Source organism: Oncorhynchus tshawytscha, linkage group LG11 (assembly GCF_018296145.1).
Source record: "Oncorhynchus tshawytscha isolate Ot180627B linkage group LG11, Otsh_v2.0, whole genome shotgun sequence".
Classification (NCBI taxonomy): Eukaryota; Metazoa; Chordata; class Actinopteri; order Salmoniformes; family Salmonidae; genus Oncorhynchus; species Oncorhynchus tshawytscha.
The window spans coordinates 28826584-28854305 of NC_056439.1; the positions used below are offsets into that span (position 1 = coordinate 28826584).

The following is a 27722-nucleotide window of genomic DNA, read 5'->3' on the forward strand; positions in this document are numbered from 1 at the left end:
GTAAATACCAGATATCTCTGGCAAGCAGTGAGGCATACTTATTTGATCAAATTAAATTAAAGATAGACAGCACACCCACTGTAAACCAAAAAGTTAATTATCAGGCACAGTGAATCAAGGCTAGTTTTTTTTTTCTCGCTTTTTGGTAGAAATCTGTATGAATGGTAATTGTTGCTTTTTCTTTACCTTAAGGCACAGTTTCAGAGTGACGGATATAGTAATAGTTTATGAACCATACTGAAAAGGGCAATATGGAAAGAACAGATCTGAGCCAGAACTGTACAAGTCAGGTTGGCACTATAGTGAGAAAAGGGTATAGAGATGTTCCATTCTTTATTTAAATGTCTTGCTTCAGTTTGACGCCAGTCACACCGGTAGGCCAATAACTTACAGTAGGGCTAAATCATATAGTGCCAAATGACATAATAGCCTACAGGGCATACAATAGAATAATGTGGGCATTCATTCACTTCAAGTGAAGTGGAACTGAAACATTTATTCCAACGTTGAGTATTAGGCTAACCTGCCAAGCAGTGACAGAGAAACAACAGAAGTGGTTGTCTTTCCCTACTCCCCATGTCAACGTGGTTTTCACACAGAGAATAATAATTGAAGCCAGTCAGGCCAAATTCTGTGACAGTACAAGCTGCTAATCCCTTGGTATGATTTGGTGACAGGGGAGAGTGCTAATCCTTCGATACGATTCAGTGCCAGTGAGGACTGCTTAATCCCTTGGCACAAGTCTGATGGAACTCTTCAGGAATAAAACATGAGCATGCCGGGAACCAGGGCCAGTCGCTCCAAAGGACTTCCTGTTGTTATCTGGCAGCCATTGTGATAATTCAAAGGAGGGTTGTCAGCATATCAAAAAATGAAGATCTATGGATTTTCCTTGGATGACATGCAAGAATGCCAGTGTATTGTGGATAGCATGCAAGCCTCCTTGACAATGAAATAGGCTAAATAGAATAATACATTAATGGATGTATTTAAGGTGCATTTGGAAAGTATTCGGATCCCTTCACTTTTTCCACATTATTTTACGTTACAGCATTATTCTAAAAATAATAAAACATTTTCCCCTCATCAATCTACACACAATACCCCATGCTGAACATGATTTGGAAAGTCACAGAACTGTCTATATAAGGTCCACAGGTGACAGTGAATGTCAGAGCAAAAACCAAGCCATGAGGTCGAAGGAATTGTCCGTAGAGCTCTGAGACAGGATTGTGTTGAGGCATAGATCTGGGGAAGGCTACCGAAACATTTCTGCAGGTTTGAAGGTCCCGAAGAACACAGTGGCCTCCATCATTCTTCAATGGAAGAAGTTTGGAACAACCAAGACTCTTCCTAGAGCTGGCCGCCCGGCCAAACTGAGCAATCAGGGAAGAAAGGTCTTGGTCACGGAGGTGACCAAAAACCCGATGTTCACTCTGACAGAGCTCCAGAGTTCATCTGTGGAGATGGGAGAACCTTCCAGAAGGACAACCATCTCTGCATTACTCCACTAATCAGACCTTTATGGTAGAGTGGCCGGACAGAAGCCACTCCTCAGTAAAAGGCACATGACAGCCCGCTTGGAGTTTGCCAAAAGGCACCTAAAGGACTCTCAGACCATAAGAAGCAAGATTCTCTGGTCTGATGAAACCAAGATTTAACTCTTTGGCCTGAATGCCAAGCGTTACATCTGGAGGAAACCAGGCACTGCTCATCACCTGGCCAAAACCATCCCTACGGTGAAGCATGGTGGTGGCAGCATCATGCTGTGGGGAGCACACAGCCAAGACAACGCAGGAGTGGCTTCAGGGACAAGTCTCTGAATGTCCTTGAGTGGTCCAGCCAGAGCCCGTCTTGAATCCAATCTAACATTTCTGGAGAGACCTGAAAATAGCTGTGCAGCGACTCTCCCCATCCAACCTGACAGAGCTTGAGAGGATCTGCAGATAAAATGGGAGAAACTCCCCAAATACAGGTGTGCCAAGCTTGTAGCGTCATACCCAAGAAGACTTGAGGCTGTAATTGCTGCCAAAGGTGCCTCAAATATTTTTTTTTATACATTTGCAAATCATTCTAAAAACCTGTTTCTGCTTTGTCATTATGGGGTATTGTTTGCAGATTGACTATTTAATACATTTTAGAATAAGGCTGTAACGTAACAAAATGTGGAATGTGGGTCTGAATACTTTCCGAATGCACTGTAGTTAAGCACTGTATTTATTCATATTTTCATTAAATCTACATTCACCATAAAAGTAACTTCTTTCATCATCATATGTTATTCAACCAATGTTACATGATTTGAAATAACATAGAGGCACTGCACTGAAGACGTTCACAGCCAAGCATCTTGCATGAGGAGTTCTTGGAACAATTAATATTGGATGAACAAGCCATGATATATTTCCCTTGTTCTCATTTCCTTTGAAATCCAAGGAATCCACTGTTGAATCTCATAACACCGAACTTTGGTGGTCAATAGTTTGGATCAATATGTCACCACATAATTGCAACAGCCTTCCACGCATGTATTACAAATGTCTCCCTAGGGCTTAGTGGGAACCATAAAAATGTTGACAACAAGGAGAGAGTGCGCTTTAAAGAGGGTTTTCCCCTCCTTTTTTATTTTTATAGCCTCTGAATAGATGTATGTTAACACTTGACCTTTGAAAGGATCCCTATCTGTCATCTTTCTCTGTCAGTTTATGTTGACAGTTACAGACACAAAGCCTTTAAGGAAGCATATCATATTACAATATTTCACTGCTGTTTCGGACTGCAAATGGCAATATTCATGCCCATAGGGGGCACAGGGGCACGTGTCCCCTCAGATTTGTCCTGTTAAATGTTTTAATTAATTGTTGTTCTTTCTCTGTAATAGCCACCTAGCACTTTTATGAAGGTGACTTAGCTAACACAGATAGTTTCCCAATTCTCCCAACTCATAACTAGCTATCAAGAAGCAATTGCAGGTTGTCAAGCTAGAGTAGCTAGCTTGTCTAACTATCTTAGCTGGCATGCCTGCTGGCAAGGTTGGCACCAATAACTAAATGTACTAAATAAGACTCACATTCCTTTCAATCTTTACCCAGAGTTTTGCAGAGATGCAGAGAAGCATATACAGTTGAAGTCGGAAGTTTACATACACCTTAGACAAATACATTTAAACTCTGTTTTTCACAATTCCTGACATTTAATCCTAGTAAAAAGGTCAGTTCGGATCACCACTTTATTTGAAGAATGTGAAATGTCAGAATAATAGTAGAGAGAATGATTTATTTCAGCTTTAATTTCTTTCATCACATTCCCAGGGGGTCAGAAGTTAACATACACTCAATTAGTATTTGGTAGGATTGCCTTCAAATTGTTTAACTTGGGTCAAACATTTCGGGTAGCATTCCACAAGCTTCCCACAATAAATTGGGTGAATTTTGGCCCATTCCTTCCTGACAGAGCTGGTGTAACTGAGTCAGGTTTGTAGGCCTCCTTGCTCACACATTCTTTTTCAGGTCTGCCCACAAATTTTCTATAGGATTGATTTCAGGGCTTTGTGATGGCCACTCCAATACCTTGACTTTGTTGTCCTTAAGCCATTTTGCCACAACTTTGGAAGTATGCTTGTGGTCATTGTCCATTTGGAAGACCCATTTGCGACCAAGCTTTAACTTCTTGACTGATGTCTTGAGATGTTGCTTCAATATATCCACGTAATTTTCCTTTCTCATGACGCCATCTATTTTGTTAACGTGCACCTGTCCCTTCTGCAGCAAAGCACCCCCCACAACATGATGCTGTGTTGGGTCATTGTCCTCTTGAAAATTAAATGATAGTCCCACAAAGTGCAAACCAGATGGGATGCCGTATCGCTGCAGAACGCTGTGGTAGACATGCTGGTTAAGTCTGCCTTGAATTCTAAATAAATCACTGACAGTGTCACCAACAAACAGTGGGATAGGGCTATCTTCTGTATACCCCCCTACCTTGTCACAATACAACTGGTTGGCTCAAACGCATTAAGAAGGAAAGAAATTCCACAAATGAACTTAACAAGGCACACGTGTTACTTGTAATGCATTCCAGGTGACTACCTCATGAAGCTGGTTAAGAGAATACCAAGAGTGTGCAAAGCTGTCATCAAGGCAAAGGGTGGCTACTTTGAAGAATCTCAAATATAAAAAATATTTTGATTTGTTTAACACTTTTTTGGTTACTACATGATTCTATATTTGTTATTTTATAGTTTTGATGTCTTCACTATTACTATGCAATGTAGAAAATGATAAAAAATTAAGAAAAACCTTTGAATGAGTAGTTGGTATCCAAACCTTTGATTTATATATACATTTTTAAGAACCACCAGTACAGACAGCTCAAGAGGTATGCTTAGATTCCAAATGTAGAAAAATAGAAATATTTTTTCACATAGAATTAAGCATAATGATTATGTCTAGATTGCAGGAAAAATCTGTTTCAGGTAATTGAATAATGTAACATTCTCTAACTTATGGCCCCCTTCCGGACCCCCCCCCCAGCCAATCTCACATACTTTGTGCCCCCTTTGGAGTGCATGACTCCCCTGAACATCAAGTTACATTTTATAGGACTTTTAAATCCATTATAATAATGTTTCATGCTACATACTGTACCTCTGTTAACGGTCTCTGTATGAATCAATACTCTGTGTGGTTTTAGAAAGGTGGTGAAACTTTGGGTGTGGCATCTATTTAAAGATGAGCCTCAAGTGGGTTAGAAAGAAAGTGAGCTCTATGAAACAGTGACGGTATATAACATGAAAAATGGATGAGTTCTACCTTCTGAGACTAAAATTAGAGAGAAACCTAATACGCAGAGTGTCCTTCAAGTAACACTTGATTTAAAAGCAACAAGCTGGATGTGAAAAAAATGTGGCATTCAACAGAACACCCGGACAAGATTGGTGGGAAAATGTAGTGCCAGTTGACACACCTGATGATCTCTGTTGCTGGAACCTAAGCTACCAATGAAAATAAAAACATAATCTTTTCAACCATACATTACACGCAGCCTGATTTATTTGTATCATTATTGTAACTGCTCTCTGGAGAGAATATAAATAGCAAAACTATCATGCAAGCACCCTGTATGGTCTACTGCATCATATAATTACTTGCATCAGGCTTGCATCAGGTGAGTAGGACATGCTCCATGTCGACCTGTGCTGGTAGACTAGACTTAAGCATCCATGAGCACTTGTGAATATTTTTGCAGTGCTTATGTATGTGTAATGCTTTGCTTTTGAGCATAAAATTCCCTTTTAAGTCCATTTGCTCATAACCCTTGATCACCCATCCCCTAAGGAAAACAACAACAGACAAATATTTGGTTTGTGTCTTTGAATCCAAAAACTAGGGGCACCGTAAGCCATATGCAACAGACCTTGTAACCCACAGTGCTGTATGAGAGAGAGAAAGAGAGAAAGAGAGAGAGAGAGACTGCTGAGTTGATAACTCTACAACAGTGCTTGAGAGCATGCAGGTCTAGTGGTGCAGAAAGGAGCTGTTTAATTGGCCAAGTTCAGAATGCACAAACACTAATTAGCACAGAAGCGTACAGATCAACTGCGAAATCTCAACAGCCTCATGATAACCTGGATGACATTTGCACTCTGCAGGACATTAAATTGCTGTTTGCAATTTCCGAAGCTATCATATTTTGGTATAATGGCGCCGGAGGGTATGGCTGCCATTTTACAGGATCCTAAGCAACTGTGCTATTTTGTTTGTTTCTTCGCATTGTTTGTAACTCATTTTGTACATAATGTTGCTGCTACCATCTCTTATGACCGAAAAAAGCTTCTGGACATCAGAACAGCGATTACTCACCTCGAACTGGACGAAGATGTTTAATGAGCCTGACGCAAAGGATATACTGCTTTGTCAAGACAAGGCCCAAATCCCCATCACAGCGTGAAGAAAAGATGTTGGAAAAGGGGGAGGAGGGCGGGGTACCTTGTAAGAATTTGCTGACGAATTGGTAAACCTTCCCTACGTATTATTGGCCAATGTGCAATCATTGGAAAACAAACTGGACGATCTACCCCCAAGCCTGGTATGGCAACTCCTAAACATCTGACCGTAAGGCGCTACACAAGGTAGTGTGTACGGCCCAGTACATCACTGGGAACAAGTTTCCTGACATCCAGGACCTACAGTATATACTAGGCGGTGTCAGAGGAAGGCCCAAATAATTGTCAAAGACTCCAGTCACGCAAGTCTGTTCTCTCTCCTACTGCACGGTATCGGAGCGCCAAGTCTAGGACCAAAATGCTCCTTAACAGCTTCTTCCCCCAAGCCATAAAACTGCTTAACAAATAATCAAATGGCCACCTGGACTATTTTACATTGACCCCCTGTCCCCACTGTCCCCCATAGGTTTTTCCACTGCTGCTACTCGCTGTTTATTATCTATGCATGGTCACTTTACAAATTACCTTAACTAACTTGTACCCCCGCACATTGACTCAGTACCGGTACCCACTGTATATAGCCTCATCATTGTTATGTAATTTTGTTGTGCCACTTAAAAAATAAATCACTTTAGTTTATTAAGTAAATATTAACTCTCATAACTCTATTTCTTGAACTGCATTGTTGGTTAAGGGCATGTAAGTAAGCATTTCACGGTAAGGTCTACACCTGTTGTATTTGGCGCATGTGACAAATACAATTTGATTTGATTTGATGTCTGGAATGTGGTCTCATACACAAGCACAAATACCTATACAGTGCCTTGCGAAAGTATTCGGCCCCCTTGAACTTTGCGACCTTTTGCCACATTTCAGGCTTCAAACATAAAGATATAAAACTGTATTTTTTTGTGAAGAATCAACAACAAGTGGGACACAATCATGAAGTGGAACGACATTTATTGGATATTTCAAACTTTTTTAACAAATCAAAAACTGAAAAATTGGGCGTGCAAAATTATCCTGAAATGTGGCAAAAGGTCGCAAAGTTCAAGGGGGCCGAATACTTTCGCAAGGCACTGTATATACTGTACAATCTGGGTTTTTTATGCTTGCATTGTCTCTGCAGAATATATATTGCATGGACAGTAGTTCCACTATATTGGTGACCATTCTTATAAACAGTTATTAAATGACCTAAAACCGTTGTTAAATTACAGTTGAACAGTTAAATCACAGTTGTTAAATTAATCTAAATGCTCAGTAATTGGTTAGTAAATGTGTGCAGTTCATCTCTATTATACAGTAAGTGAACACAAAATATTATTATGTCTAGCCCAATGACGTCTCACTCCAAGTCAGCAAGGCAAATGTGTGTTATCATGCAGAACATGTAATGGGTTCTGCTCAAGTCGCTGCGCTAAATGCATACATGTGAACTCTCTCATGTGCAATCATCTCATTCTGAGACTTGACTGTGCATAAATATTGTGTGCTCTGTAGTATGACCACAATAACTGTGGGGCAAATGTAAGAAAACAAATAGAAAAAGCAAGGGGTTAACCAAATATAAAAGCTGTTCATAACTACAGTCCAGACCAAAACTATACACACTAAATATACAAAAGTATGTGGACACCCCTTCAAATTGGTGGATTTGACTATTTCAGCCACACCCGTTGCTGACAGGTGTATAGAATCGAGCACACAGTCATGCAATCTCCATAGACAAACATTGGCAGTAGAATGGCCTTACTGAAGAGCTAAGTGACTTTCAACGTGGCACTGTCATTTTTATTTATTTATTTATTTCACCTTTATGTAACCAGGTAGGCCAGTTGAGAACAAGTTCTCATTTACAACTGCTTCCTGGTCAAGATAAAGCAAAGCAGTGCGACAAAAACAACACAGTTGTTTATCCCAGTTACACATGGGATAACCAAATGTACAGTCAATAACACAATAGAAAAATCTGTATACAGTGTGTGCAAATGAAGTAAGGAGGTAAGGCAATAAATACGCCAATAGTGGCGAAGTGATTACAATTTAGCAATTTACACTGGAGTGATATATGTGCAAACGAGGATGTGCAAGTAGAATTACTAGTGTGCAAAAGAGCAGAAAAACAAAACAAATATGGGGATGAGGTAGGTAGTTGGTTGGATGGGCTATTTACAGATGAGCTGTGTACAGCTGCAGCAATCGATAAGCTGTTCTGACAGATGATGCTTAAAGTTAGTGAGGGAGATATAAGTCTCCAACTTCAGGGATTTTTGCAATTCGTTCCAGTCATTGGCAGCAGAGAACTGGAAGGAAAGTTGGCTAAAGGAGGTGTTGGCTTTGGGGGTGACCAGTGAAATGTACCTGCTGGAGCGCGTGCTACGGGTGGGTGTTGCTATGGTGACCAGTGAGCTGAGATAAGGTGGAGCTTTACCAAGCAAATACTTATAGATGACATGGAGCCAGTGGGTTTGGCAACAAATATGCAGTGAGGACCAGCCAACGAGAGCATACAGGTCTCAGTGGTTGTAGTATATGGGGCTTTGGTGACAAAACTGATGGCACTGTGATAGACTACATCCAATTTGCTGAGTAGAGTGTTGGAGGCTATTTTGTAAATCACATCGCCGAAGTCAAGGATTGGTAGGATAGTCAGTTTTACAAGGGTATGTTTGGCAGCATGAGTGAAGGATGCTTTGTTGCGAAATAGGAAGCCGATTCTAGATTTAACTTTGGATTGGAGATGCTTAATGTGAGTCTGGAAGGAGTTTACTTTCTAACCAGACACCTAGTTATTTGTAGTTGTCCACATATTCTACGTCAGAACCGTGCAGAGTAGTGATGCGAGTTGGGCGGGTGGGTGCGGGCAGCGATCGGTTGAAGAGCATGCATTTAATTTTATTAGCATTTAAGAACAGTTGGAGGCCACAGAAGGAGTGTTATATGGCATTGAAGCTCGTTTGGAGGTTTGTTAACAGTGTCCAAAGAAGTCATAGAAGTTCGTCAAATTTATTATATTCTAAAGCTGCCCTGGTCACTGTAAGTGCTGTTATTGTGAAGTGGAAACATCTAGGGTCAACAATAGCTCATCCGTGAAGTAGTAGGCCGCACATGCTCACAGAACTAGACCGCCGAGTGCTGAAGCACGTAGCATCGTAACAATCATCTGTCCTCGGTTGCAACACTCACTAACGCTTTCCAAACTGCCTCTGGAAGCAACATCAGCACAAGAACTGTTCGTCGGGAGCTTTATGAAATGGGTTTCTATGGCTGAGCAGCTAAACACAAGCCTAAGATCACCATGCAAAATGCCAAGTGTCGGCTGGAGTGGTGTAAAGCTCTCCGCCATTGGACTCTGGAGCAGTGTAAATGCGTTTTCTGGAGTGATGAATCACGCTTCACCATCTGGCAGGCCAACAGGCATTTCTGGGTTTGGTGGATGCCAGGAGAACGCTACCTGCCCCAATGCATAGTGGAAACCGTTCAGTTTGGTAGAGGAGGAATAATGGCCTGGGGCAGTTTTTCATAGTTTGGGAAATCTTAAAGCTACAGCATACAATGACATTCTAGACGATTCTGTGTTTCCAACTTTGTGGCAACAGATTTGCCACATAGCGAGGTCCATACAGCGGTCCATACAGAAATGGTTTGTCGAGATTTGTGTGGAAGAACTTGACTGGACTGCGCAGAGCCCTGACTTCAACCCCATCAAACACCTTTTGGATGAATTGGATCGCCGACTGCCAGCCAGGCCTAATCGCCCAACATTTGTGCCCGGCCAAACTAATGCTCTTGTGGCTGAATGGAAACAAGTCCCCGCAGCAATGTTCCAGCATCTAGTGGAAAGCCTTCCAAGAAGAGTGGAGGCTATTATAGCAGCAAAGAGGGGAACAACTACATATTAATGCCCATGATTTTGGAATGAGATGTTTGATGAGCTGGAGTCCACATACTTTTGGCCCTGAAATGTACTTTGGACTTCACTTTTTGTGAATGCAACAAAGAAGTGCTTCTGTCTGTAGAGAATGCAATTCTCCCAATGCTTGTGTGTACATTTATTTACATCAATGACAGGGTGGGTAGAATAACATCATAGATGAAACATGCACCACACTTCTGTCTGTAATACTAGTATCAAAGACACACTTAGCAATATGACATCATCATTTAACGGGATGAGCAACGAAAACAAACTTAAAATCTGCCAAGACGGTCACTATTGGCTCTTCACGATTTGCGCCCTCTCTGGAGGCAAGCCCACAATGTGAAGCGCCAACAGTGTCAGTCTTTAAATTGTATTATTGTGGTTCTCTGTAAGCAGGAAATTGCCCTATTGTGCATGATAATACCACATTGCTGCATATATCATGCAAGGCAGAACATGGGTCTAATAAATACCCTCCAGCAAGTCCGAGGCATGCAAGTTACATCTATACGGGTACTAGGCGAGACCCAGATGCAGACACGGGAGGCAGATGGTTTGAGTCTTCGATATTTATTATAATCCAAAAGGGTAGGCAAAGGAATGGTCGTGGACAGGTGAAAGGTCAAAACCAGTTCAGAGTCCAGGAGGTACAGAGCGGCAGGCAGGTTCGAGGTCAAGCCAGCCAGAATGGTCAGGCAGGCGGGTACAGAGTCCAGAAACAGGCAAGGGTCAAAACCGGGAGGACTAGAAAAAGGAGAATAGAAAAAGCAGGAGCACAAGAAAAACATGCTGGTTGTCTTGAACACACAAGACGAACTGGCACAGAGAGACAGGAAACACAGGGATAAATACACCGGGGAAAATAAGTGGAGACAATCACAAGGACAGGTGAAACAGATCTGGGCGTGACAATTCCAAAATAATGGCTTGTAAATCAATAATTAAACATGGCTGGTGAACATTCATTCTAATTAAATCATTGGGATCTCCCTGTGCACTCATGCATTGTACACTTGTGTCAGAAAAAGAGAAAACACAACCACTAATTGGCTGGTCATGTAATTGATCTGGAATTGAGTGGATATGGATTGATAACCACAGAAAATGGAGAGGCGGTTCTGAGAGTAAATCAAATCAAGTCAAAATGTATTGGTCACATTCACCATTTAGCAGATGTTATAGCGGGTGCGAAATGCTTGTGTTTCTAGCTCCTAACAGCGTAGTAAAATGTCAAACAAGTACACAATAATAACTAATAAAAATCGAGAAACAAGAAATCAAGAATGTCAGATCAAATCCGGTTAGCAAACCAAATAACACTGTGTCAGTCATCCAAATACAATCTATGCGTATATACACCAAAATACACTGCTCAAAAAAATAAAGGGAACACTAAAATAACACATCCTAGATCTGAATGAATTAAATATTCTTATTAAATACTTTTTTCTTTACATAGTTGAATGGGCTGACAACAAAATCACACAAAAATGATCAATGGAAATCAAATTTATCAACCCATGGAGGTCTGGATTTGGAGTCACACTCAAAATTAAAGTGGGAAACTGCACTACAGGCTGATCCAACTTTGATGTAATGTCCTTAAAACAAGTCAAAATTAGGCTCAGTAGTGTGTGTGGCCTCCACGTGCCTGTATGACCTCCCTACAACGCCTGGGCATGCTCCTGATGAGGTGGCGGATGGTCTCCTGAGGGATCTCCTCCCAGACCTGGACTAAAGCATCCGCCAACTCCTGGACAGTCTGTGGTGTAATGTGGCATTGGTGGATGGAGCGAGACATGATGTCCCAAATGTGCTCAATTGGATTCAGGTCTGGGGAACGGGCGGGCCAGTCCATAGCATCAATGCCTTCCTCTTGCAGGAACTGCTGACACACTCCGGCCACATGAGGTCTAGCATTGTCTTGCATTAGGAGGAACCCAGGGCCAACCGCACCAGCATATGGTCTCACAAGGGGTCTGAGGATCTCATCTCGGTACCTAATGGCAGTCAGGCTACCTCTGGCGTGCACATGGAGGACTGTGTGGCCCCCCAAAGAAATGCGTCTCCAGACTCTGTCACGTTTGTCACATGTGCTCAGTGTGAACCTGCTTTCATCTGTGAAGAGCACAGGGCGCCAGCGGCGAATTTGCCAATCTTGGTGTTCTCTGGCAAATGCCAAACGTCCTGCACGGTGTTGGGCTGTAAGCACAACCCCCACCTGTGGACGTCGGGCCCTCATACCACCCTCATGGGGTCTGTTTCCGACCGTTTGAGCAGACACATGCACATTTGTGGCCTGCTGGAGGTCATTTTGCAGGGCTCTGGCAGTGCTCCTCCTGCTCCTCCTTGCACAAAGGCGTAGGTAGCGGTCCTGCTGCTGGGTTGTTGCCCTCCTACGGCCTCCTCCACGTCTCCTGATGTACTGGCCTGTCTCCTGGTAGCGCCTCCATGCTCTGGACACTACGCTGACAGACACAGCAAACCTTCTTGCCACAGCTTGCATTGATGTGCCATCCTGGATGAGCTGCACTACCTGAGCCACTTGTGTGGGTTGTAGACTCCGTCTCATGCTACCACTAGTGTGAAAGCACCGCCAGCATTCAAAAGTGACCAAAACATCAGGCAAGAAGCATAGGGACTGAGAAGTGGTCTGTGGTCACCACCTGCAGAACCACTCCTTAGTGTTGCTTCCTAAGTGGACAGTTTGATTTCACAGAAGTGTGATTGACTTGGAGTTACATTGTGTTGTTTAAGTGTTCCCTTTATGTTTTTGAGCAGTGTATATAGTACGAATGATACTACAGCAGTATATATACAGTTGAAGTCGGAAGTTTACATACACCTTAGCCAAAAACATTTAAACTCTGTTTTTCACAATTCCTGACATTTAATCCTAGTAAAAATGCCCTGTCTTAGGTCAGTTAAGATCACCACTTTATTTTAAGAATTTTAAGAACAATTGTTGGAAAAATTACATATTACAAAAATTACTGTATATATATATATATACAGTTGAAGTCGGAAGTTTGCATACACTTAAGTTGGAGTCATTAAAACTAGTTTTTCAACCATTCCACAAATGTCTTGTTAACAAACTATAGTTTTGGCAAGTCGGTTAGGACATCTACTTTGTGCATGACACTTGTAATTTTTCCAACGATTGTCTACAGACAGATTATTTCACTTATAATTCACTGTATCACAATTCCAGTGGGTCAGAAGTTTACATACTAAGTTGACTGTGCCTTTAAACTGCTAGGAAAAATCCAGAAAATGATGTCATGGCTTTAGAAGCTTCTGATAGGCCAATTGACATGTTTTGAGTCAATTGAAGGTGTACCTGTGGATGTATTTCAAGGTCTACCTTCAATGCCACGAGTGTGCAAAGCTGTCGTTATAAGGTACAGTGTGGCTCCTTTGAAGAATCTCAAATATAACATTTATTTTGATTTGCTTAACACTTTTTTGGTTACTACATGATTCCATATGTGTTATTTCATAGTTGTGATGTCTTCACAATTATTCTACAATCTAAAAAAAAAAGAAAACCCTTGAATGAGTAGGTGGTCCAAACTTTGGAATGGTACTGTATATATTACAGTGAGCTATGTCAAGAATCCAGTATATAAACACGCAGTGTGTATAAGCAGTGTAACAAAAAGGTAATGTATAGTAGTAGATATATTAGAATGAACTACAGTATGTGAAGAACGCAGTATATTAATACACAGTATTCATATATCTCTTTATACATATTCAGTATGTCTTATATTGAGTTTGTATGAACACTGAAAAATTGAACAATTGAAAGTAAAGCAAGTGAATATGTAAGATTAAACTAAGTGAACATGAGTTGTCTCTCTGAACAATAACACAGTCAGTGAGTGTGCACTCATATAGTATAAAATAGTTTAAAAAGTTTAAAAGTCTCCTTTTATTTTAACTTGTGTTGCTGGTATAAACTACAAACTCAGCAGGCAAATTAGGCTTTTACCCAATCTAGCACAGGCTTTTTTCATAATTTCTTATATTTCCTGTTTATTTTGTCTCTCGCTCTCTTCCTCGCCCCAACCGTGACTCATGCGTCTACCCTAGGCTCTCATTCGCCTGTCAGATTTTCTACAGTTTAACTGCATATCAAATCCAACTGCGTCTCTTATCCTAAAAAGCTCTATACCCTGTAGGTCTGTACTTCTGAATGACCCCTCACCCTTCTCTTCTTATCCAGACTTCTCAGGGTTGTTCTCCATTGTCCAACAATTCTAGTGGTCCAAAGTGGCAACAAACATTCTGGCATAGTTTCAAGGGAGTAAGGATGTGCCAGACCAGACCAAGCACACTGGCATCCTGTCAGAAAGACTGACTAATTGACATACTGTACAGACCAATAGATACACCAGCAGAGAGACAGATAGACAGGTAACTTGATAGACTGATAGAGACAGATACAGACACAGACTTAGTCTCACTGACAGATTGTCGGAAAGACTGATTGGCACACAAACAGACACACACTCACATACAGAAACAGACACACACTCACATACAGAAACAGACACACACTCACATACAGAAACAGACACACACTCACATACAGAAACAGACACACACTCACATACAGAAACAGACACACACTCACATACAGAAACAGACACACACTCACATACAGAAACAGACACACACTCACATACAGAAACAACACACACTCACATACAGAAACAGACACACACTCACATACAGAAACAGAAACACACTCACATACAGAAACACACACATACAGAAACAGACACACACTCACATACAGAAACAGACACACAGACACACAGACACACAGACAGACACAGACAGACAGACAGACAGACAGACAGACAGACAGACAGACAGACAGACAGACAGACAGACAGACAGACAGACAGACAGACAGACAGACAGACAGACAGACAGACAGACAGACAGACAGACAGACAGACAGACAGACAGACAGACAGACAGACAGACAGACAGACAGACAGACAGACAGACAGACAGACAGGTACCCGATAGGTAAAGGCAGAGGGATAAGAAGACCCAGACCCAGACAGGCTTGAAGAAAGGCAGATAGATACCCAGAGATACTTAACAGACCAGCAGACGGGTAGGCAATCAGACAGCTCGACAAATAACCAAGCAGGCTGACAGTTGAGACACTGTAACCTCGACGCTTGCGTGTTAATGAAGCAGAGATTTTAAATATATTCAATGCATGTTTTGTGCAGACCTTGAGAATATTAAAAAACGAGTCCTCTTTTTTTCATTAATTTGATTGGCAGACCACATAGAGCGGATGGGAGGGAGGGTTTGTGGTTGCTATGGCAACGGCCTGCTCTTTGTAAAAGGCTACATTCCTGGTATCTGATGTGTCTGTGTCACAATCGATAAAACACAGCCCGTGGGGATTGGAGAATATAGAGAATGGGGGTTCTTCCAGGGCAATGACGGCGAGAGAGAGAAAAGGTGTGAGGAAGATGTGTGAGAAGGGAGGACCAGAGGACAAGAGAACAGTAGAGGAGCAGAAGCAAAGAGAGAAAGAGAGACAGAGAGACAGATAGATACTGAAAAGAGCGAGATATATAATAAGGGAGAGCGAAAGGGTGGGAAAGAGAGAAAGATGGTAGTGAAGACACCAGAGTGCAGCTCTTCAGAGTCGGGGAGAGGGATGAGTGCTGTGTGTGTTTTTGCGTGTGTGCATGACGTGCGTATGTGCGTACTCACCCCATCTTTTCAGTGAATGTGTCACTCACCTCAGCGGAAATGTGCACGTATGTCTGTCTTTGTGCTTACCATCTGCTCACCTCGACATGGTTTTGTGTTAGTTTATTATTTTTAAATTGTAACAGGACATAATAACCGGAGTAGGATCCATAATAGGCAAGGTTTATAGAATACACAACAGATGCATTCAGGCAAACGTCTCAGACCATCTACTATGCCAACAACCTGTTGACCAGGAGGCATTTTCTTCCCTATCCTTCTATTTTCTTCCTGTGGGAACAGAGCAGCCCCTGGTTCAACTCCGTCTCCCGCCTCCTTGCATATCCAATAGGGTCTCTGCCTCGTCTCTGAGTTGCGACCAGGGTCAGTCCTGGCCACAAGCATTGTAACAATGTGCTCCTGTTTTTTTTCACATGACAGATACCATGTCCTATTCTGATGCAGCTGAACGTCATAGCACATTTTTCAATGAAGCATATTGCTTTGTGTCAATGCACTTGATTTGAATTTCTTTTGACAAAAATCTGCTGATAAAGGAAAAGTGTTGATAGTGTGATAGGAAAGAAAGTGTTAGAAAGGATGGCGTGAGAGCAAGAGATGGGGAACAGGTGAAGAGTGACGGAAGGTGGGGGGAAAGAAAGCAGCAGGGGGAAAGCTTTGTTGGCAGTAAAGCTTTTTTTAATAAAAAACAGTGCTATTTTGCATGAAAATTAATATTAGATATTCTAATGTGCTGCACTTTGTGTGTGTTTTTGTGCTGCAGGGCTGTACCGTGATGGTGGTCTGCATGGATACCAAGCTGTGCCGTGACAGAGGGCAGCGTGGGTAAAAGTCATGCGGCGCTCTGCCCTGTACCACTGCTACCCTCTTCTGGGCGGGGCTGTACTGCTCTTGCTGGTTAGCTGCGTCCTGGGTTGCCCCGCTCGCTGCGACTGCTCCGCCCAGACCAAGTCAGTCAGCTGCCACCGCAAAAGACTGCCTACCATCCCCGAGGGCATCCCCATTGAGACTCGGCTTCTGGATCTGAGCAAGAACAAACTGCGGAGCATTACACCGGACAACTTCTCCTCCTTTCTACAGCTCGAGGATCTAGACCTCAGCGATAACCTGATAGGCGTGGTCGAACCGGGCTCCTTCAAATTTCAGCTTTCCCTGCGCTCGCTGAACTTCCACAGCAACCTCCTCCAGCTGGTCCCCGCCGGTGTGCTCTCTGGCCTGGCCAATCTCACCAGTCTGGACCTCAGCCACAACCGGTTGGTGGTGCTGCTGGACCATGGCTTCCAGGACCTTCGGAAGCTGATGTCTCTGGAGGTGGGTGACAATGAGCTGGTGTTCATCTCCCAGAGGGCCTTTACTGGCCTGCTGGGCCTACAGAGCCTCACCCTGGAGCGCTGCAACCTGACTGTTGTGCCCACTGATGCCCTGGGGCACCTACACAGCCTGGTGGAACTCCGCCTGCGCCACCTGGGCATTGGTGCCCTGAAGCCCTACTCCTTCAAAAGACTTCCCCACCTTCGCCACCTGGAGATTGACTACTGGCCCTGGCTGGAAGTCTTTCCCGCTCTGTCGCTACACGGTCTCAACCTCACCACACTCACCGTCACCAACACTAACCTGTCCTCTTTTCCCGGCCCTGCTCTACGCAACCTGCCCTACCTCACGCACCTAAACTTATCCTTCTGCCGCATCCAGCACATCCAGCAAGGGGTGCTAGACAAGCTTCCGCGACTGCAGGAGTTGCACCTGCGAGGGGCTCAGCTGGCTTACATTGAACCCCTGGCCTTCCTGGCACTACCAAACCTGCGCATGTTGGATGTGTCGCACAACCAGCTGGACTCTGTGGAGCAAGCTGTGTTTGCGTCCCCTGACAGCCTGCAGACGCTGCTTATGGGGGGGAACCCTCTGGTGTGCGACTGCCGGCTCCTATGGCTGCTGAGTGGCCGGAAGCCACCCTTGCTGCAGCTCCCTGACCCCCAGCCCGAGTGCAGTGCCCCTGAGCGCATCCGTGGGAAACCCTTGCGGGACCTCAAGGAGCCGCTGGTGTCACGGTATGTGACCTGCACCAAGCCACGGATCGGGCCCAACACCACCCAGCTGCTGCTGACAGAAGAGGGGCAGCCTGTCTGGCTCAACTGCATAGCAGACGGAGCTCCACGGCCATCCATGGCCTGGGTGACGCCACACAGACGCTATGTCACAGCCAAAAGCACCGGGAGGGTGACAGTCCATACCAACGGCACCCTGGAGATTAAGGCTGCGGAGCTGCACGACAATGGTGTGTACCTGTGTGTGGCCAGTAATGCGGCGGGCAATGCCAGCATGTCAGCCTCGCTGGCTGTGAAGAGCCTGGGCATCAGCGATAGATCGCTCTACACCAACAAGAGCGGACTCTTGGCGGACTCCAACGGGACCTGGGCCAACGGCACCCTCCTGTACAATATGACAAACCCCATAGACCTGAAGACCATCATCATCTCCACAGCCATGGGCTGCCTGTCTTTCCTGGGCGTGGTCATCTTCTGTTTCCTCCTCCTGTTTGCCTGGAGTCGTGGGAAGGGAAGGCACAAGAGCAACTTCGACATTGAGTACGTTCCCCGCAAATCGAATGGGACAGCAGCAGAGGCAAATGAAACAAGCGGGCCCAGACGAGTCAACATGAAAATGATTTAAATTTACAAACACATATGATAGTAACAAACAAAATACAGTGCATATCATTTTCAAAGTTTTCTTTGATACAGTGGAGTTGTGAAAATGAAAGTGATGTACCGATATAGTGGTGTTGATATGAAGGTGATCTAGTGATTCAGTGGACATGTTGATATAATAGTGATATATGATACTGTGGAATTGTTTATATAAAATGATGTTATCATACAATACACTGGATATAATACTATATAGCCCACATATCAATGAGAGTGAGGCAGTGATACAGCGCTGAGCCTGTGCTACGCTGGTGATGTGATGACTAATGATGTTGTAGACTCGGCGTGACACCAAGGTGAGAAAGGAAGTCTCTGGGAGTGACAAGGGAGAAGTTGAGATGACAGTGGAGCTGTCATTGCTCTGTCATGTCTGGAGAAAATTGTGTCTAATAACCATCTAAGCAGCAGGTGTGTTTGTTGAGTAAAATGTAGTGTTACGTATGTTTGTATGCACATGCAAATCACTACGAACAATATCCAAGAGACCTGCTTCATAAATATTTTTAAATAGGCCATTGTTCCTCTTTGTACCACCTCAAGATATGCATAGCGGGATTTTGGCAACTCGAGCTTCAACTCAAGAAACATGTATACACACGATATTTACAACTTCAAGTGGGATTTCAGCTAAAAGCACTAGAAGAACTCAAGGTATCTTCCTGCTGAAGAAATAGTAGCAGCTGAAAATTTTGGTTATTGCTTGGAAAAAAACACAGAAGATAAATATCTTATGTTAAATCCCCTTTTATTACATTATAAATCAATTGCAGATTTTCCTGCCAGCAAAATCCCCTGATGTAATGTAAAATAAACAGTCAGTGACTAGACTAGACACTAGCAAAGATTTACTGGCCAATGTCCCCTTTGAACAGGACAAATCTCAGCCTGGTGAGTTATGGGTTGTATTGTATCCCCTCTCATTTTTCTTTGGCCCCAATGCTTCAAGCTGGCATGTCCCGAGGCCTCTCTTGGGTTAAAATAGGTTTCTGGGTATTTCATTGATGGCATTTGAAAGTTGTGGTGTTTTTGTGGAAATGTTTTAACTGTTGAAAAAAAATGTGTATAAAAGAATAACATTAAGGGCAACTCTTTGTAAAAGCGGGGATTTAGGTGTCAACATGTGTGATCCAGTTGTGATACAATGTTAAAGGTTGTTTAAATGTTTTCATATGATAAATTTATGGGTATATTTTCAAACGGAAATAAATCATAATCATACAGCTTCATGTGGTCATTAATATTTTGTCATTTCCAAGACGTATCAGTACTTTCATTTTTCCTTGACGTCATAGGCCTAAACTGTATGATAGTGTAATAGCGAACCAAAGATGTGCAGACTCCTTAGCTAAATGTAAACTAGAAACTAACACGTGGTGTGTTGTTGCAAGGATATAGATAGGTTGTTGTAGCGATCCTATGACGCAGGCCAAGGAAAGATGACAAATGGGTATATATTGTTTTCCCACCAGATGTTTAATTCAGCGCTCTTCTAAAACCACACCGAATATACCCAACGACCCTGAATCTCTCCGTCTCCTGAAACTCAGATAAATGCAGCTCCTGCTGACGTTTTCATTCAGCACCCTTCTCTTTACAGAGATCTGTTAAAGCACTTGATGCTATCACGTTAATGGTTAAAAGTTGATCTATCTTTGGAGAATGCACACAGGGAATATTCAAGAATACAAGATCAAAGTCCCACCTATCTGATTTTTATCACTTTTGTTGCAGTTGTTTCTCCACAGAGTGCTCCAGTAAAGAATAGGGAGAAATATCACATGGATAATATGACTGTCTCCTATCCGTAGGCCATTTCTCTTAGATGAAGAGGATTTACTAATCAGTGCTTTAATGATTGGTGCTAACACAGGCGCCTAAGCATCTGTGAATCATTTGAGATGCTCTGCTTTGTGATCTGGAGAGGAAACATTATGTTATTAGCTTTATTTTATGCCTGTAATTAAACTTGGTGTCTCTACATGGATTATAGCAAACATATTGTGCCAGCAGTAAAATAAAATTAATTGAAAATAATGCAGGGAAACGTTCCAACCGCTTCTTAAAATGTTTCTATAAAGAGTCAGACCAAATAATATCCCCTACAACACAAATGGCATGCATTCTGATAATCGCACAGCAGCCAGGCAGAATTACATCCTCATCTCTACTTAGAATGAGGCCCGAAGCACACCATTAGCTTGAGCATCCTGCTTAACCTCACACGGGTCTAGACCACTAACCTCACTGCTTCCCTTTGCAATTCGCCATTAAAACAAGGCAAGTGTCAGTAAGACACACACTGTGAAAGATGAGGGAAATAAAAAGATTGAAGCGCATCGCATCATACATTGACGTTGTTATATCAGAATATGGATTCACACCCGAGGAAAGCACTGGAGGGAGAGTCCACTATGACGTCATCAAGCCCAGGTTCTTACTCCTTGAGCACATTAAATCAGGATGATTTCCCCCTCACTAATTACCTTGGGCTCTGAGACTTTAGGACCCCATTGAGTGTCACTATGAATACTGAGAGAGAGGAGAGACAGAGAGGGGGGTAGAGAGAGAGAGGTAGAGATGGTAGCACGGGAGGCTACTGAGGGGAGGACGATTCATAATAATGAATGGAATGGTATCAATGTTCCAGCCATTACTATGAGCCCGTCCTCCCCAATTAAGGTGCCACTAGCTACCTGTGGATGGTAGGGCTAGCCGTAAAGCTATGGTGTTGCAGGGGACTACAATCACCTTAGGGATGAACACGCCCTGGCTGTGAGAGAACACAATCCTGTAGGCAACTGAACAAACGGGCCGTATTTAGATAGGCATCATAGTGCGATAGCTATTAGATCAATTGGATATACACTGAGGGTACAAAACATTAAGAAAACCTTCCTAATATTGAGTTGCACCCCAACCCCCCTTTTGCCCTCATACCAGCCTCAATTTGGGCATAGACTCTACAAGGTGTCCAAAGCGTTCCACAGCGATGCTGGCCCATGTTGACTTCCCACAGTTGTGTCAAGTTGGCTGGATGTCCTTTGGGTGGTGGACCATTCTTGATACACACAGAAAACTGTTGTGTGTGAAAAACCCAGCAGCGTTGCAGTTCTTGACACCAACAGGTGCGCCTGGCACCGACTACCGTACTCTGTTCAAAGGCACTTAAAACATCTGTCTTGCCCATTCACCCTCTGAATGGCACACATACATAATCCATGTCTCAATTGTCTCATGGGTTAAAAATGATTCTTTAACATGTCTCCTTCCCCTCATCTGTACTGATTGAAGTGAACAAGTTATATAAATCAGGGATAATAGCTTTCACCTGGATTATGTTAAGATGGCGCTGAAGAGGATGGCTGACATTTTACATGCTCCTAACCAACTCTGCTATTTTGTTTTTTGCATTGTTTGTAACATATTTTTTTACTTAGTTTGTACATAATGTTGCTGCTACCGTCTCTTATGACAGAAAATTACTTCTGGACATCAGAACAGCGAATTCTCACCTCGAACTGGAAGAAGCTTTTTCCTTTACCGAGTCCAACATGAAGGATATACTGCTTTCCCGGGAACAGGCCCAAATCCCCGTCATTTGCTTGAAGAAAAGAAGGCGAAAAAGGAGGCGGAGGTTGGGCTGCCTTCTGAGAATTCATAGGCGATCGAGTAAACTCCCACTGCCATCCGTTCTATTGGCTACTGTGCAATCATTGGAAAATAAAATTAATGACCTACAATTAAGATTATCCTACCAACGGGACATTAAAAACTAATATCTTATGTTTCACAGTCATGGCTGAACGACGACACGGATAATATAGATCTGGCAGGATTTTCCATGCACCGGCAGAACAGAGAAGCTACGTCTGGTAAGACGAGGGGTGGGTGTGTGTATCTATTTGTCAATAACAGCTGGTGTGCAATGTCTAATTTTAAAGAAGTCTCAAGGTATTGCTCACCTGAGGTAGAGTACCTTATGATAAGCTGTAGACCACACTATCTACCAAGAGAGTTCTCATCTATATTATTCGTAGTCATCTATTTACCGCAACAGACCGATGCTGGCACTAAGACCGCACTCAACCAACTCTAGAAAACACAAGAAAATGCTCATCCAGAAGCGGCGCTCCTAGTGGCCAAGGACTTTAATGCAGGCAAACTTAAATCAGTTTTACCAATTTTTTTTACCAGCATGTCACATGTGCAGACAAAAGAAAAACAACGACACTTTTACTCCACACACAGAGATGCATACAAAGCTCTCCTCTGCCCTCCATTAGGCAAATCTGACCATAATTCTATCCTCCTGATTCCTGCTTACAAGCAAAAACTAAAGCAGGGAGTACCAGTGACTCGCTCAATACGGAAGTGGTCAGATGACTCGGATGCTACGCTACAGGACTGTTTTGCTAGCACGGACTGGAATATGTTCCGGGATTCATCCAATGGCATTGAGGAGTATACCACCTTAGTCATTGGTTTCATCAATAAGTGCATCGCTGACATCGTCCCCACAGTGACCGTACGTACACATCCCAACCAGAAGCCATGGATTACAGGCAACAGCCGCATCGTGCCAAAGGCTAGAGCTGCCACTTTCAAGGAGTGGGACACTAATCTGGACACTTTTAAGAAATCTCGCTATGCCCTCAAACAAGCAAAGCTTCAATACAGGATTAAAATTGAATCCTACTACACCGGCTCTGACGCTCGTCGGATGTGGCAGGGCTCGAAAACTATTACGGACTACAAAGGGAAACCCAGAGTTTGAGGGCAGTGACGCAAGCCTACCAGATGAGCTAAATGTCTTTTATGCTCGCTTTGAGGCAAGCAACACTGAAGAATGCACGAGAGCACCAGCTGTTCTGGACGACTGTGTGGTAACGCTCTCGGTAGCCGATGTGAGCAAGACCATTAAACAGCTCAACATTCACAAAGCCGTGGGGCCAGAAGGATTACCAGGACGTGTACTCAAAACCCACGCGATCCAACTGGCAAGTGTCTTCACTGACATTTTCTCCCTGACCAAGTCTGTAATACCTACATGTTTCAAGCAGACCACCATAGTCCCTGTGCTCAAGGAAGCGAAGGTAACCTGCTTAAATGATTACCTCCCTGTAGCACTGATGTCGGTAACCATGAAGTGCTTTGAAAGGCTGGTCATGGCTCACATCAACAGCATCTTCCCAGATACCATGAACCCACTCCAATTCGCATACCGCCCCAACAGATCCACAGATGAGGCAATCTCAATCCACACTGCCCCTTCCCACCTGGACAAAAGTAAGACCAATGTGAGAAAGCTATTAATTTACTACAGCTCAGCATTCAACACCATAGTGCCCACGAAGCTCATCACTAAGCTAAGGACCCTGGGAGGTCAGAGAACTGGCAGTGTGGTGCCAGGACAACAACCTCTCCCTCAATGTGAGCAAGACAAAGGAGCTGATCGTGGACTACAGGAAAAGGTGGACCAAACAACCCCCATTAACATTGATGGGGCTGTAGTGGAGAGTGTCGAGAGTTCCCAGTGCCTTGATGTCCACATCACCAACAAGCTATCATGGTCCAACCACACCAAGACCGTTGTGAAGAGGGCTTGACAAAACCTTTTCCGCCTCAGCAGACTCGAAAGGTTTGTCATGGGTCCTCAAATCCTCAAAAAGTTCTACAGCTACACCTTCGAGAGCATCCTGACCGGTTGCATCACTGCCTGGTATGGAAACTGCTCGGCATCTGACCATAAGGCGCTACAGAGGGTAGTGTGTACTGACTAGTACATCACCGGGTCCAAGCTTCCTGCCATCCAGAACCTATATAATAGGCGGTGTCAGAGGAAAGCCCATAAAATTGTCAGAGATTCCAGTCATCCAAGTCATAGACTGTTTTCTCTGCTACCGCACAGTAAGCGGTACCGGAGTGCCAAGTCTAGGACAAAAAGGCTCCTTAACAGCTTCTACCCCCAAGCCATAAGACTACTGAACAATTAATCAACTGGCCACCGGACTATTTACATTGATACCCCCCCTCCATTTGTTTTGTACATCTATGCATAGTCACTTCACCCCTACCTACATGTTACGGTTTTCTTCCGTCGAAAGAGAGTCGGACCAAAATGCAGCGTGGTTAGTTAGATACATGTTTAATAGCGAAGAAAAAACGAACAAAACAAAAACAACAAACGTAACGTGAAAACCTAAACAGTCTATCTTGTGCTAACACACACAGAGACATGAACAATCACCCACGAAACACTCAAAGAATATGGCTGCCTAAATATGGTTCCCAATCAGAGACAACGAGAATCACCTGCCTCTGATTGAGAACCGCCTCAGGCAAACATAGACTTTGCTAGAACACCCCACTAAGCCACAATCCCAAAACCTACGAAAAACCCCCATACATAAACACAACACAAAATAAACCCATGTCACACCCTGGCCTGACCAAATAAATATAGAAAACACAAAATACTAAGACCAGGGCGTGACAGAACCCCCCCCAAGGTGCGGACTCCCGGCCGCACACTTAAACCCATAGGGGAGGGTCCGGGTGGGCGTCTGTCCACGGTGGCGGCTCCGGCTCGGGACGTGGACCCCACTCCAACCAAGTCTTAGTCCCCCTGTAACGCGTCCTTTGATTGGCGACCCTCGCCGCCGACCTTGGCCTAATAACCCTCACCAAGGACCCCACTGGGCTGAGGGGCAGCTCGGGACTGAGGTAGAAGCTCGGGACTGAGGGGAAGCTCGGGACTGAGGGGAAGCTCGGCACTGAGGGGAAGCTCGGCACTGAGGGGAAGCTCGGCACTGAGGGGAAGCTCGGCACTGAGGGGAAGCTCGGCACTGAGGGGAAGCTCGGCACCGAGAGGATGCCTAGTATCGAGAGGAAGCCCAGTACTGAGAGGAAACTCAGGCAGGTAGTAGGCTCTGGCAGATCCTGGCTAGCTGGTGGTTCTGGCAGATCCTGGCTGACTGGCGGATCCTGGCTGACTGGCGGATCTGGAAGATCATGGCTGACTGGCAGATCCTGGCTGACTGGTGGATCCTGGCTGACTGGTGGATCTGGAAGATCATGGCTGACTGGCGGATCCTGGCTGACAGGGCGGATCCTGGCTGAATGGCGGATCTGGAAGATCCTGGCTGACTGGCAGATCTGGCTGCTCCATGCAGACTACCAGCTCTGGCTGCTCCATGCAGACTAGCAGCTCTGGCTGCTCCATGCAGACTAGCAGCTCTGGCTGCTCCATGCAGACTGTCAGCTCTGGCTGCTCCATACAGACTGGCAGCTCTGGCAGCTCTGGCTGCTCCATGCAGACTGTCAGCTCTGGCTGCTCCATGCAGACTGTCAGCTCTGGCTGCTCCATGCAGACTGTCAGCTCTGGCTGCTCCATGCAGACTGGCAGCTCTGGCTGCTCCATGCAGACTGGCAGCTCTGGCTGCTCCATGCAGACTGGCAGCTCTGGCTTCTCCATGCAGATTAGCAGCTCTGGCTGCGTTGAACAGGCAGGAGACTCCGGCAGCGCTGGAGAGAAGGAAGGCTCTGGCAGCGCTAAACAGGCGGGAGACTCTGGCAGCTCTGGAGAGGAGGAAGGCTCTGATAGCGCTAGACAGGCGGGAGACTCCGGCAGCGCTGGAGAGGAGGAAGGCTCTGGCAGCGCTAAACAGGCGGGAGACTCCGGCAGCGCTGGAGAGGAGAAAGGCTCTGGCAGAGCTGAACAGGCGAGGCGCACTGAAGGCCTGGTGCGTGGTGCTGGCACTGGTGGTACTGGGCCAAGGACACGCACAGGAAGCCTGGTGCGAGGAGCTGCCACCGGAGGACTGGTGTGTGAAGGTGGCACAGGATGGACCGGACCGTGAAGGTGTACTGGAGAGCCTGAGAGCAGGACTGGCACAGGATGTGCAAGGCTAGGTAGGTACACAGGAGGAGTAGTGCGTGAGGCTGGCACACTCTTCACCAGCCGTCTAACACGCACCTCAGGACGAGTATGGAGCGCTGACCCAGGTGCCATCAAATCCCCGACACGCTCCGTCGGGCGAATATCGTATCTAAAGCACCAACCTAGCAACTCCCTCATAACTCTCTCCTCCACTTTCCCCATTAACTCCTTCACAGTCTCTGCTTCACTCACCTCCAACACCGGCTCTGGTCTCCTCATTGGCTCCTCACGATAAACAGGGGGAGTTGGCTCAGGTCTGAACCCTGACTCTGCCACACTCTCCCTGAGCCCCCAATACATTTTTGGGGCTGACTCTCGGGCTTCCATCCACGTCGCCGTGCTGCCTCTTCATACCAGCGTCCAGGGTCCTTTTCCGTTCAATATCTCCTCCCACGTCCAGAAGTCCTGTGATCACTGCTCCTCACGATAAACAGGGGGAGTTGGCTCAGGTTTGAACCCTGACTCTGCCGCACTCTCCCTGAGCCCCCCCCCCAAGAAATTCTTGGGGCTGACTCTCGGGCTTCCTTCTGCGCCGCCGTGCTTGTCTCTTCGATTCCATTCTCCTATAGCCCTCTTCGCACTGCTCCAGCGAATCCCAGGCGGGCTCCGGCACTCTCTCTGGGTCGACCGCCCACCTGTCTATTTCCTCCCAAGTCATATATTCCAACCTTGGTTGCTCCTGCTGCCGCTGCCTGTCACCATGCTGCTTGGTCCTGGTGTGGTGGGTGATTCTGTTACGGTTGTCTTCCGTCGAAAGAGAGTCAGACCAAAATGCAGCATGGTTAGTTAGATATATGTTTAATAGCGAAGAAAAAAACAAACAAAACAAAAACCACAAACGTAACGTGAAAACCTAAACAGTCTATCTTGTGCTAACACACACAGCGACATGAACAATCACCCACGAAACACTCAAAGAATATGGCTGCCTAAATATGGTTCCTAATCAGAGACAACGAGAATCACCTGCCTCTGATTGAGAACCGCCTCAGGCAAACATAGACTTTGCTAGAACACCCCACTAAGCCACATCCTAAAACCTACGAAAAACCCCCATACATAAACACAACACAAAATAAACCCATGTCACACCCTGGCCTGACCAAATAAATATAGAAAGCACAAAATACTAAGACCAGGGTGTGACACTACATGTACAAATGACCTCAACTAACCTGTACCCCTGCACACTAACTCAGTACCGGTGCCCCTTGTATATAGCCTTGTTATTGTTATTTTATTGTGTTACTTTTTATTTATTTTTTACTTTAGTTTATTTGGTAAATATTTTCTTACCTCTTCTTGAACTGCACTGTTGGTTAAGGGCTTGTAAGTAAGCATTTCACGGTAAGGTCTAGACTTGTTGAATTCGGCACTTGGGACAAATAAAGTTTGATTTTATTTTATTCACCTGGTCAGTCTATGTCATGGAAAGAGCATGTGTTCATAATA

At 44.6% G+C, this 27722-nt stretch overlaps 1 protein-coding gene across 1 annotated transcript in view; it reads left to right on the top strand.

The window, feature by feature from the left end:
• LOC112261665 (leucine-rich repeat and immunoglobulin-like domain-containing nogo receptor-interacting protein 2) overlaps window positions 1-19546 on the top strand; it is a 33087-nt gene extending 13541 nt beyond the window's left edge. The window contains exon 2 of the mRNA XM_024437163.2: window positions 16387-19546. Within this exon, the coding sequence (XP_024292931.1) occupies window positions 16458-18293 (1836 nt within the window). The 5' untranslated portion in view covers window positions 16387-16457 and the 3' untranslated portion in view covers window positions 18294-19546. The remainder of the gene's footprint in view (window positions 1-16386) is intronic.
• The last annotated feature ends 8176 nt before the right edge of the window (window positions 19547-27722 follow it).